The 12035-nt window shown below is 58.2% G+C and overlaps 1 protein-coding gene across 1 annotated transcript in view; it reads right to left on the bottom strand.

The window, feature by feature from the left end:
- RAB11FIP4 (RAB11 family interacting protein 4) overlaps positions 1-11237 on the bottom strand; it is a 40753-nt gene extending 29516 nt beyond the window's left edge. Inside the window, exon 1 of the mRNA XM_057716457.1 lies at positions 10941-11237. Within this exon, the coding sequence (XP_057572440.1) occupies positions 10941-10970 (30 nt within the window). The 5' untranslated portion in view covers positions 10971-11237. The remainder of the gene's footprint in view (positions 1-10940) is intronic.
- Between the last annotated feature and the right edge of the window lie 798 nt (positions 11238-12035).

Raw genomic sequence — 12035 nt, 5'->3', positions numbered from 1 at the left:
TGTAGTTACAACACAGATGCAAAAGTTATTCTGCCTAAATAGTGACTGGTTGACAAGAGATCAGCAGTTAGCCCTGGAACCACAGAGCCTCTATGCTACCTCTGTGGCCAGCAGCGCCCAGTAATTGAGCAAGATATTACCAGTTTCTCCATGCCAGGCAGTATTTCTGGCTACTTGAAATCCAGGGCAGACTTCTTCCCTCTGTTGTGGTCAGTTTGGGAAGGAGGGTGCTTTACCACTCCTGGGACACTTGGGCACCCTGCTCAGCTGTGATGCCAGCCTCCCCCTGACACGGCCAGAACCAGAGTCCCCTCTCCCCACAAGCAGGCTGTCTAGGGTCAGTGATGGTGACTGAGAGGCTAGGCAGATGCTGCAGCTGCATTTGGCTAAGTGACCCACCTCCAAGGAAAATCCCCAAGGGAGGTGGTCCCAGGGTCAACTTTTGCTCCCCTGGGGACCAAGCCATTGATGGGGTCTAAACTGTCCCAACAAAGCCCAGGGTCCCAGGTCTGAGAGCCCCGGTGAAACTACCTCCTGAGCAAAAAGGATTATTCAATCAGACCACCTAGTCTCCCCCCTGTCCCTGAAGTAGAGCCAAAGGTCTTGATTTTCAAATGAGAATGTGGACTTTGGAGGCAAACTGTTGGGGATTATGAAAACAGAACTTAAATTGCTTCCACATCTGGAAACCAAACCCAGCGGCCAGCCCCAAGAATTCCAGGCATGTCAGCCTGGAGAGGCTGCAGGTCAAGGGAGGTGTTTCCTGTTGGCTGAGTCCCCTGCAACCACCTCCCCGAACCCATATGCAAACAAGATCTGGCTGCAAGCGATCAGGTGGAGCCACACCTGAGAGGAGGCAAGGAAAGGAAGGTGAGACCCGGGAGCACCGACCACACGGCCAGCGTCTGCTGCGTGCTTTACCGAGGCCTGTCCCATTTTCTTCCCCTAAAAGTCCTGCAAGTAAGTACTGTCTCCTCCCTACAGATGAGGATCCAGTGTCCAGAGAATGGAATCCACTTTGCCCTGAAGTGATGCTGTGATTTTTCTCTCCACGCCCATTTGTCATCACACAGAAAGGTGGAGCCACGGGAACCTGAATCGGGAACCCTAACGTTCATCACCCCTCTAAATTCTCAAACACGATTCCCCAAGTGCCCCGCCGGGAAGCCCCAGTTCCCACTAGCCACGGTATCTACGGCTCTCCCCCCAAGGAAACCACAGGCCACGTGGAGGGCAACTCAAACGTCAGAGACGAATTCACAGGCTGCACGTTGAGAGGGGGCGCATCAAGGGCTCTCCTGGCTCTCTGAACAGGCAACTATTTTGGGCTACAAATTATAGCTTTTAAAGATGTGGCTGTTTGAAGTGAGGGCTTAATGACTCACACAGCCAAGAGTCTGTGGGGCTTGTCTTGGGGGCCCCCGTGTTACAATCCTGATAAGAGGAGCTCAGAGTGAAGGCTGGGTAAGGGACAGCAGGGGCCAGCTCTCCACCCCGAGAGCCCACCAGGCGGGCCCAGCTGCACTTCTTCAGGGGGGGTACGACCTCAAATGACACGACCTTCAGGGTCGGGCGCTCGCACCTGAGCACAGCTGACAGTCTAAAGCCAGGCTGGGTACCCACCCCCCACCCCGCCACAGAAACCCTTGGGCCTTGAGAGGCCAAGCAGGTGCCAGGGCTCACCCACAGCTGCCGGCCAAGGCTCCTTTTGACCTGTCCTCCCAGAGTGGACAGAGTGGGATCAGGCAGGCCAACGACAGGGTGACTCTCCTCCTCCCCTCCCTGCAGAGCCCCCCAGCCAGGCTCTCTGTCTTTATAACATTCCGGCACCTTCCATCAGCCCAGAGTCCCAGGCAGTGCTCCCGGAAGGCTCAGTCCAGGTGTCCCTTTCTGTCCTGCGGCCTTTGCCAGGTCCAGCTACTCAAGCTGCAGGTTCCAGGCTTGCAGCCCTGCACCGGGACCGCCAGCGCACAGCTGGCCAGGGCAGGCTGAGCGGACTCGGGTCCCTCCCCAAGCCACCCCGCAGTGGGGGCAGGGGAGGGCACCAGGTCTGACCATGAGCCATGGGCTCAGGCTCTGAGCTTGGGGCTCACAGGTGGGAGGCCCCCAGGGAGGCCAAGACGACTGAAGTCCCCCAAGACCCCCTCAAAGACCCTGTGGGCTCCCCACCGGCCGCAGAACCAGGTCCTGACTCCTCAGACCAGCACACACAGCCCCGGCTGGCAGTCTCGGCCCCAGGCCGTGACACTGCCCCGCCCCCTGGCCGTGACACTGCCCCGCCCCCTCCCTCCCTACCCCAAGCTCCTGTTCAGCTTCACCCCCACCCCCCAAGCCCTGACATGTGCTGCTCCTTACGCCTAAACACAATTCCTCCCTGGGCCACAGATGCTTGTCCCTGAACAAGCCCCAGTTAGGAAGTCACTGTATCTGGGAGGATAAACCCCTCCCTCCACCCCTCCACCTACGTCCCTCACCCCCAGCCCAGAACTGAGCTTCTAGAGACCTCTAGCCACCTCTGGGCACCCTCCCCCAGTGAGCCCTGTGTCTGCTCCCAAGACTCTCCCTGGGACACGGGATAAGGAGGCACACGCCGGCTGGGTTGTCTTCCTCACCTTCCCCGCCCTGCCCCTTATGTACCATTTTAAGGAGAAAAGGGGGAAGTTTTCCCATCCCAACCTCGGCACAGCTAACACGCTGGCTTCCCCCATCCCCAGCCAGGAGCTGTGTGGTAGCCTTGCCTCCTGGGGTCCCAGAGGGGCCACTGCACCAGATGATAGAGGCTGTTTGAAAGCAAAGCTCGGCCCCACCCGCAGCCCTGTTTCTCTTAGGGCTGGCTTAATTCATTGCACCCCTTGGTACATCCAAAGGACTGAGGTCCACCTTTATGCTAGAGACCCAACACCTCCTCATCGAAAGGGGGTTGCGAACCCCCGACACTGTACACGAACCTCAGGAAGTAGAGCTACCGGCTTTTATCAGGGTCTCAAGAGAGGCAAAGAGAAGACCTCTGACAAAAAGAAGGTTTAAGACCACTGTCCACTCTGAAAGTCGCCCCCCAGCCAGCGTCTCTCGCTGAGCCCTCGCCTTGCGGCTCCCCCAGCCCTGCTCCTCCCTTAGTGAGCAGCCCCCCTTGTCAATCTCACCCCCACAGGTGCCGAGGTACTGACCGGTCACCCCATTCCCTCTCCCGGCAGCCCAGCCAGCCCACCCACCACGTCCCGCACACAGGACCCGTGCCGTGACCCGAGCTGTTCCCTCCCCCGAATTCCTCCACCTGTCTCAGGGCGTTTACTTGGAGTGACACTGTTGGATGGCACTTCCAGAGCCCTTGGCACCCAGCTAAAGAAACACAGGGTGGTCTTAAACATTTGAGGAAGACCAGCAAAGAATAGATCTATTAGGCACCTAGCATGTGCCGGCTGTTTTTGTGCATCAGCCATAGTTTAGATGAGAAAGCTGGGGCTCAGAGAGGTTAACTAACTTGAAAAGATCACAGAGCTAGCAGGACTAGGATTTGAACAAGGTCTGATTTCGATACAGCAAAGAGGGTACAGGAATGCTAAATACTCTTGGCCGTGGCAGGGTCCAACACTCAGCACTGGAGCGGCCTCTCAGGCTGAGCCCCGCAGGCCACAGAAACAGGAAATTAGCCGGGCTGGTGGCACCAGAACTTGGGCTTTAGCTGAAGGCTGCGGGGACCAGAGCACACCAGGCCACTGAGTACTGTCAGCTGAGGCTCCTGTGGCGTGTGCCACCCTGGCCCCAGTGCACAGCCCCTTCCCCTTTCACACCACGGAGAGCTTCAAAGAGGCTACATGTGGGAAGATTTTACAGAAAGGGAGAGGAGAGCGATTTGAAAGAAAATTGCTAAAGGGAAACACATGTGTAAATGAAAACCCAAGCAAAGTGGGAGGAGGGAAGGAAGGAAAAGATGATGTTCGAGGATTATAAACTGACCTAAGAAGCCAGTTTCCCTCTGCTACCTTGGGAAGGCCAGGGACCCATTCCCTGTCTTCATCTGCCTTTCAACCCAGACGGAAGGGAGCAGTATGACCTTAGACAGTACCCAGCAAGGGAGAAACAGGGAAAGGTGCCTTGCACACAATCCTGATGACTGTGGAGCCACGACCCACATCTGGTAGAGGAATAACCTAAGGCTCAGAGAGGTTGCTCTACTTTCCCAAGGTCACACAGCTTCTGAGCTGTAAAGCTGGGAATTGACCCCAGGTCTGCCTGATATTCAAGCTCCCTTGAACTACATCAGAATGTCACCTCATAAATCCTCCCACCACTTCAAGGTGGCTCTACTCCCTTCCTCGAAGAAACTGGGCAAATTATGTAAGTTCTCTAGAGGTTACCTAGCTTATGTGTTTCATCAAATCCAAGATGCCTTTGATTTTAAAATGCAGTTATTTCGAGTACACCAAGAAATGGCACTGTCAATTAAATAACACACCAGCGAATGTATGACACATAGCAGTTTGAGATGTAAAATGTGGGGAAAAAGTATGTCTTAGAATCTATAAAATACAGTGTATTACTGAGGATTCAGCCAGTTCCTTTGACGGTGTGCAGGCGCATGTACACTGAAGGGAAGATGTGCTGTGAGCTCCTTCTTTGCTAATAACTCTTGCAGATAATCACACAACAATGCCGTAGCCAGACCTGCCTTGTCAACAAGAACACTCATCTCGCCAGGAGGCCATCAATTCGAGGTTATTCAACACTGTCAGCCAGAGGCTGTCCTGACCACCACCCACCTGACCAGCCAGCCCAGCCAGCTTCACCTCAACGGAGCTGCAGACCTCTGAGCGGCCAAGCCAGACAGACAGGTAGGTCTGCTCCTTGGAAAACTGCCAAGGGCAGCCACGGGACATGGCCGGGTGGCTGCACAGCCCACACCTCTCGAGCCGGCCCCTCTCCAGATCTCCTGGGGCCTGCAGCCAGTTAAGAGCCGCAGTGCTTCAATCAAGCAGGGACTGCGTTGGCAGTGGCAGACGGGCAGCCCTGCTCCAAGCTGGCTTTCCTAGCTGAGCACAGGTGGACAGACAAGCAGGCCCCGGCTGGAGGTGAAGGGCAGTGGGCCAAGGGGCAGACCCCTCTCCTGGGTAGAGGGGCCACGGCCCGGCAGAGCTGGCAGCCTCTGGGAGGAAGGACGAGGCACAGCCCCACACCAAGCCCCGGGAAGACGGCCGCCACCTGGGAACATGCTTTGCATCTCATTCACAGACTGCCTCTCCGGCAGGCACCGGTCACCTCATCTAGCCTCAGAGTCTGTACCTGCAAAGGCCAAGTTGGTTTATTTAAAAGCACAGAAGCTGAGGAAGTGGAATCTTGCTCCTCCTGTAAAGGTCCTCGCGTCGTGTTTTCCCCCTGCTGCTTTCCTGTTTGGGGGCTGACATCTTCCCTGCAAGAAGTTCTGTTAGGTGCTAAGGTTATCAGTCACAAGAATCAAACCAGCAGAAGCCTGAAGGAATTCAAAATAACAGCTCGCTCATATGCCAAGCACTGTCTTCAATGCTTTTCATACTTTTACATATTTGACGCACATAACAACCTTATGAGGGAGGTACTGGCATCATCCTCTTCTTACAGACGAGGAAACTGAGGCACAGAGAGGTTAAATAATCTGCCTAAGATTCCATAAACAGCAACCGGCGGAGCCAGGACCCGACAGCCTGACTCTGGAGCCCAGGCTCTTGGGGACCACACTATCCTGCCTCTAGCTACCTCACCATCCACCAGGCGCCAACCGAGCAAGGGTCAGAACCCACGCTGGGTATTTTAGGTCACAGCAGCCCATTTTATCTGCATCATCGCCCTGTGAGGTGGATACTATCATCCCTCCATTCTACAGGCACGGACACTGAGGCTCAGGAAGGCGAGGTAGCTTGCCTAAAAAGTCCCACCACTAGCAAGTGGCGGAGCCAGGATCTAGACCCAGGTGTTTTCTGGCTCTAACCCTTTTTTTTTTCTACTTTAATAGGCATTGGGTAGCTGAGCACAAGAGGAAGGCACCTGTGTCCTGAGGAGGGCATTCTAGGAAAACCGGTAAGCAAGTCCTGTCCTAAGAGGGAGACTGAAGTCTGGTGCTGAGGGCAGACCCCTCTCAGCTCCCTTATCCTGGGTCCACTGCAGACAGCACTGGTGACATGAAACACACACGCAGTCCCTTTTTATGGTGATTAGGCCTGCAGAGCGCAGGAAGGTGGAGGTGACAAAAGATGACTCAAGAGTGACAGAGCTCCCACCCACTCTCCCACACTCTGGTTCTGTTTAGGCCTTCCTCTTTTTGATCCCTTAAAAGAGAAAAGCACCCATAAGCAGAGCCACAGATATTAATAACTGCTACAGAGCTTTGTTTTCATTTGAATCATGTTTACATAGCTGGGAAAGAACCCACTTGTCTGGGAAAAAGAAGCAGGTTGAATCAATTAAAAATATGCCCAACAGTCGGGCAACTTCCCATTTCTTGAAGGAAGTCAAGAAGCGGAGTTAGAAATGTCAGTATTACTTGTATCGCCTGCCAGATGGAGCTGGGCCAAGGTCACCCGGAGTCCCCAGCTCCGGACCACCGAGCTGCCCCCTTAGACCTTCATGCGTCCCCTCGGAGGATGCACTGGTTTCTGGATGCCTATTTCCTCCTTCCACTACACGCACACACGCGCACGCGCACACGCACACACACACACTGGATGCCTATTTCCTCCTTCCACTACACGCACACACACACACACACACACTCGGGGCCCTCGGCTATACAGAGATTAGCCTGGAGCTGCTGTCCAGGTGCGTGAGCGCCCCTGCTGGGCTCCTAAGGAGACAGGGGCACAGAAGTGAGCTGCTACCTGCCCGCGGGTAGAGGGGGTAAAGAGGGTGGCACCCTGGGCTAAGGGAGGTCAGGGAGCCCAAGGAGGAGATGAGGAAGCAGGGCTCAGGGAGGGGTAGCCAGAGCGCGGACCAGTGAGGGCTGCTGGCTGCTTGGCGGGTCTTGGGCGTGGCACCTGCCGCACCCCCACAGCACGCGCCCTGGGGACAGGGGGACAGCCCTGACTGCGATCCGCCTGCTCTACGGACACCATTCAGGCGGTTTTTGCTGGAAACAAGTCTGCTGAGGCCGGTTTCCACATTCACTCTGACAGGCTCATCTGACCCGACCCGCGCCAAGGGCAAGGGGTCCACGGAGCAATGGCCACACGCACCTCTACTCAAGGAACACCTTCACGCCCAAGCCCCTCAACAGCAAGCGTCTGAAGAGGACAGAGCACTGAAACGCATTCTGTGCCCGGGGAGGTCTAGTCTTAACTGTACTGCTGCTCTCCTCCTGGGATTCCGGCCGTTGCCTGGCAGCACAGGCGCCCCCGGCCTCTCTGCCCCTGCCCCTGGCTCATTCGCCAGTCGCAGCGGCCTCCCTGCAGCTCCACGGAAGCACCTCACCAGCCGCGGTCCCACCTCAGGGCCTTTGCAGTTGCTGCTTCCTCTGCCTGGGCCTCTTTGGTCAGAGGCCACCTTCTGAGCAAGGGCTTCCCTGCCAACTCTGTTTAAAAACATAACTCCTCACCCAGCACTCCCCAGGACGCCGCTTTCTCTCCCGCTGCTTTCTCTCTCTCCCGCTGCTTTCTCTCTCTCCCGCCATCTCTCACCTGCAAGTTTTACCTGTTTGCTTGCCTTCTGCTGTCATGTGAGCTCCGTGAAGGCAGGGGTTGTTGTTGGCTGGTTCGCTGCTGTCTCCAGTGCTTAGCACAGAATCTAACACAAATTAGATGCTCAAATATTGCTGGATGAGGGACTTCCTAGGTGGTGCAGTGGTTAAGAATCCACCTGCCAATGCAGGGCACACGGGTTCGATCCCTGCTCCAGGAAGAGCCTACATGCCACGGAGCAACTAAGCCCGTGCACCACAACTATCGAGCCCATGTACTGAAACGACTGAAGCCCATGCATCTAGAGCCCGTACTCTGCAACATGAGAAGCCATGGCAATGAGGAGCCCGCACACCACAATGAAGAGTAGCCCCTGCTCGCTGCAACTAGAGAAAGCCCATGTGCAGCAATGAAGACCTAATGCAGCCAATAAATAAATGAATTTATTTTAAAAAAAGTATTGCTGGATGAATGAATTGCCTGGGCAATGTGCTTGGTGGGGGCTGGGCGAACAGACATGGGGAAGGATCTGTGCCTCTGGAAGGCACCTGATGGAGAACACTGTGTACCACAGCCAGCAGACATGTTCACACAACGTCCAGAAGGACTCCAGGTGGACCTGCCCAATGAACACACCTGTCTCGTGCCTGGCTGGCCATGGGCATGTTATTCAGCTGTGGCACTGGGCAGTAGGAAGACCTGAGCAGTCCTCCTCATGAGAAAGGCCAGTGACTTGATGTCACCCACACCCAGTTGCTGAGTCCAGACACAGAGGAAAACAGCCCAAGCCCAGGGATCCTGCACGCCTGGCAAGGCCAAGGCACTGTGCCCACTGCCAACACCAGGCAGCAGGCAGATCAGACAGATGCTTCCTTTTCTAAAGGCAATGAGCCTTGCACTGGGGGACCGGGACAGGGCACAGGGCCAGAGGGTGGGCTCCCTCTGCCCAGGCTGTCCCTCCCCTGTCTAAGGTCCTGAGTCCCTGAGGTGCCTGCCTCCCAGGAACTGCTCACCTGCTATTTTATTGGGAGCCTCTCCCACCTGCTCCCCTGTGCCTCCTCCCTACCCACACCTAAAATATATAAAAAGTGAAGTGAAACTGTGAAGCTCCCTAGAGCAGGATCAGCTGTGCAACATCCCTTGGCATAACAGGCCACCTGAGAGGAGGGAATGCAGCCCTAGGAAAGGAAGTTTCTAGCCAGCTTTATGGGGGGTGGGGAGGGTGCTGGAGGGTGAGGGCCCCAGACGAACAGCCGAAGAGAAAGCCCTGGGTGTGGGGGTAGCTTGTCCCACGGCGGGGGGAGGGGGGGGAGCCTAGGAGGCCATGAAGGGGCCAGTGTGCTTTGGGGAGGGGTCCAAAAGCTCTGGAGAGAGGCCAGGAGGGAGGGAGAGTCGCGGCCAGGAGAGTATCCACCCACAAGTTCTCAAGCTGCAGCCTGGTGCCTCCCCAGTGCAGGCTGCTCCAGGCACCCTAACTTCCTCTCCTTCCTGCCCTGCTAGACTGAAAGTCCGTCCCATGGACAGGCTCCAGACAGTCTCTCTCACCTCTCTCACTGGTCCTCCTTGGAGCAAAGGTCACGCCTCCTGCCTGCTCACCTGACCTGGCTAGTCGTGTCCCTCCCCTAGGCACACTCTTATCTCACACTGGCCTTAGTCATCCACCCCACCCCTCCATCAAAGCCAGAGTCCCCAAATTACAAAGCTGTTCCCCAGTAGGTATCTGCTCAAGCACCTGCCTGCTACTCAAGAATCCCGCAGGGGACATGCAGGCAACACACATGCCTAGTCATGGGGACCTCAGAGATTCTGCCCGCGGGCTGGGGAGGCGGGGTTAGACAGGGAGCAATTAGTCCCCATTTATCAGTCTCCCAACAGCCTTCAAACACCTTGAGGGCAGGGAAGTGTCTGCATATTATAGCCCCTGGCACATAGTCAGCATTTCACGAATACCAGCCCAGCAGGGTAAGGTTTGGGCCAGTCTATCTGAGTAAGCTGGTGCCAGGTGGGTGGCAAGACCCTAGTCGATGGCAGCAACTCAAAGACTCTACCAAGGCTGGGTGAGACGGTTACAGAGAACCCTACTGTAGAGGTCTGAGACAAACACAACTGGTACCCTCCCCCCACCCCCTGGCAACCACTGTAACCACATTTCACCAGGGACAGGACCTGGGGGTGCCCCTTCCCAGGAGCCCCTGCGGTTAGCACCCGCCTCCAGGAAAGCAGCACAGAGGTCTGAGGGATCACCAGGAACCAGCCCAGAGGGCCGCCATCCAAGTCCTATAGGCTGAGAGCAGGAACCCTGCCCCCTTACTCTCCTTTGAGGAGGCGGCCTATAGATCAGTCAAGGAACACTGGCATGCCCCTCAGGGCTGAAAGATGTGTCACCTCCAGCCATCTGTGGGAGAGCAGGTCTAGGGAGAAGGAGAAATGTGGAAAGACTACACTGGAGGGTGTGCAGGCTGAGAAGAAATAAAGTCCGGGGCTGGGTAGGGTTCCTGCAGCACACACGCCCGTTCTCCAGAGGCTGCCCTGCGAAGACCTCAGAGACGCCTGTCGCCCGCAGAGAAGCGGCTGTGACAACAGCAGCTACTACCGGGGAGGACCTGCCGGCTCTTGGGGCTCAGAGAGCTAGGAGCTGGGAGCCCGCGCACACCTCCGGCCTCGGGAGCCTCTCGGCTGGGAAGGCGCAGGGCCCTGTGCCCAGCCCCGAACGAGGCTGGTCCTCTCTCCTGCCTGGCAGAGCCCCTGGGAGACGACGGAAGCCCGGGAACAGGGTCGGTGCAGCCTCCAAGAGCTACGGGACAACTCTGCCCGTGTACGGCCCGCTTCGGGACTCGGCGGGGCCGAGGGCAGGGAGCTGGGGCAACACGGGTCCCGGAGGGGCAGGCGCGCCAGCAGCCGAGGTGGGACGCGGGGGCGGCGATCTCCCAAGGGAGGCGTCCGGGCAAACGCGCCTCCTTCCCAGCCCGCTAGGTCCCCCTAAAAACACTTTCTGAAACGGCGCCGGGGAGAGAACTGGTCGCCTCTCCCCGCGCCCCGGGGCTGGCGCTGTCCCACCTCGCACCTGGGCGCGGGCAGAGGGTCGGAGGGGGCGACGGGGGCGGCGACGTCCCCCCTGTGGCCCAGCGAGCCCGAGCGCAGGTAACCCGACCTCCCCGGCCAGGGCCGACAGGGCGCACCCTCCCGGGGCGGGCGAAGTTCCGCGCTCCGGCAACTTCCCCGGTCCCGGGGCCGCGGGCCGGGCCAGGTGCGCGTCGCCGGGGCCCCGCGAGCCCGAGCCTCCCGGACACCGCTTACCTGGCCCCCGGGGACCGGCTGGGTGCGCATCCCCACGTCCGGCCGCGGGTCGGTGTGGTCGGTGCGGAAGGACGAGAAGTGGGCGGGCGCGGGACGGCGGAGCTGACGGGGACGCGGCGGGCCGAGCGGAGGGCGCGGGGACAAGTCTGATCCGAGCCGCCGCTGCTCGCATGGTTCGGCACCGGTGGAAGGCGCCGGCCCCGCCCCCACCGGCGCGCGTTGCCGGGAGACCCGCGTGGGCCGAAGGGCTCTTTGTATCAAAGCTGCCGTGACATCACGAGGGGCCGGGGCTCTGGGTTCGAAGGGGCGGGGCCTCGTGCTGGGGGCGGGGCCGGAGGAGGAGGAAGAGCGGCCCGGGAATCCGAGCCGCGCGGGGCGGGGCCCAGGTAACCCCGCCCCCTAAGGTAGGGGCAGGTGGCCGGGGCGGCGCCGACCATTGGTCGCGCGGCCGCGGGGCGGGCCCAAGCCGCTGCACCCTTTCCCCGGGCCCCTTGGGGCGCCTCGGGAGGTGGAGCTCGCCTGGGCCGTTCCGAGCCCGCGCCGCAAGGTTGCGGCCGCCGGGGTGTGGGCAGCCTGGGCCCCGGTGCTCCCGGAGACGGAGCTTGTAAGTTCACGCGCGTCTCTGGCCTGGCGGGCGCCGTGGCTGCCGCCGCCCGTTGCAGGCTACTCGCAGCTTGCTGTCACCGCTTCCTGCTTCATGTTTGCGGACGCGAACGAAAACCTGCCAACAGCCCGCCCCCACCGTCGCCGCCCACCGCCAGCACCACCGCCAGCCCGAGTCTAGTGACTCGTACACTGCTTCTCATCCTGAATCCCACCCACAACTTTCCCCATCTTTTCGTGTAAAGTCAAAGCTCTCTTTATAACCAGTGCGGGAATACAAAGAACCAAGCGGCAACAAGAACTAAAAAACAAAACAAGAAGGAAAGGACCCCTTCTGTGGGATCCCCCTCAGAACTCTTCATCATGCTCCAGATGAAAAGAAAGCAAACGGTAAACCAGCAAATTGTGCAAGTGTGGTTTCCCTTTGACTTGACGTTGCATTGTGTAACTGGGGAAGGGTGGAGGGCAGATTTATCTTCCTAATTGTCTGGT

This window comes from Hippopotamus amphibius, chromosome 17 (genome assembly GCF_030028045.1).
Source record: "Hippopotamus amphibius kiboko isolate mHipAmp2 chromosome 17, mHipAmp2.hap2, whole genome shotgun sequence".
In the NCBI taxonomy this organism is placed as follows: Eukaryota; Metazoa; Chordata; class Mammalia; order Artiodactyla; family Hippopotamidae; genus Hippopotamus; species Hippopotamus amphibius.
This window is presented reverse-complemented; position numbering and strand designations above follow the sequence as displayed.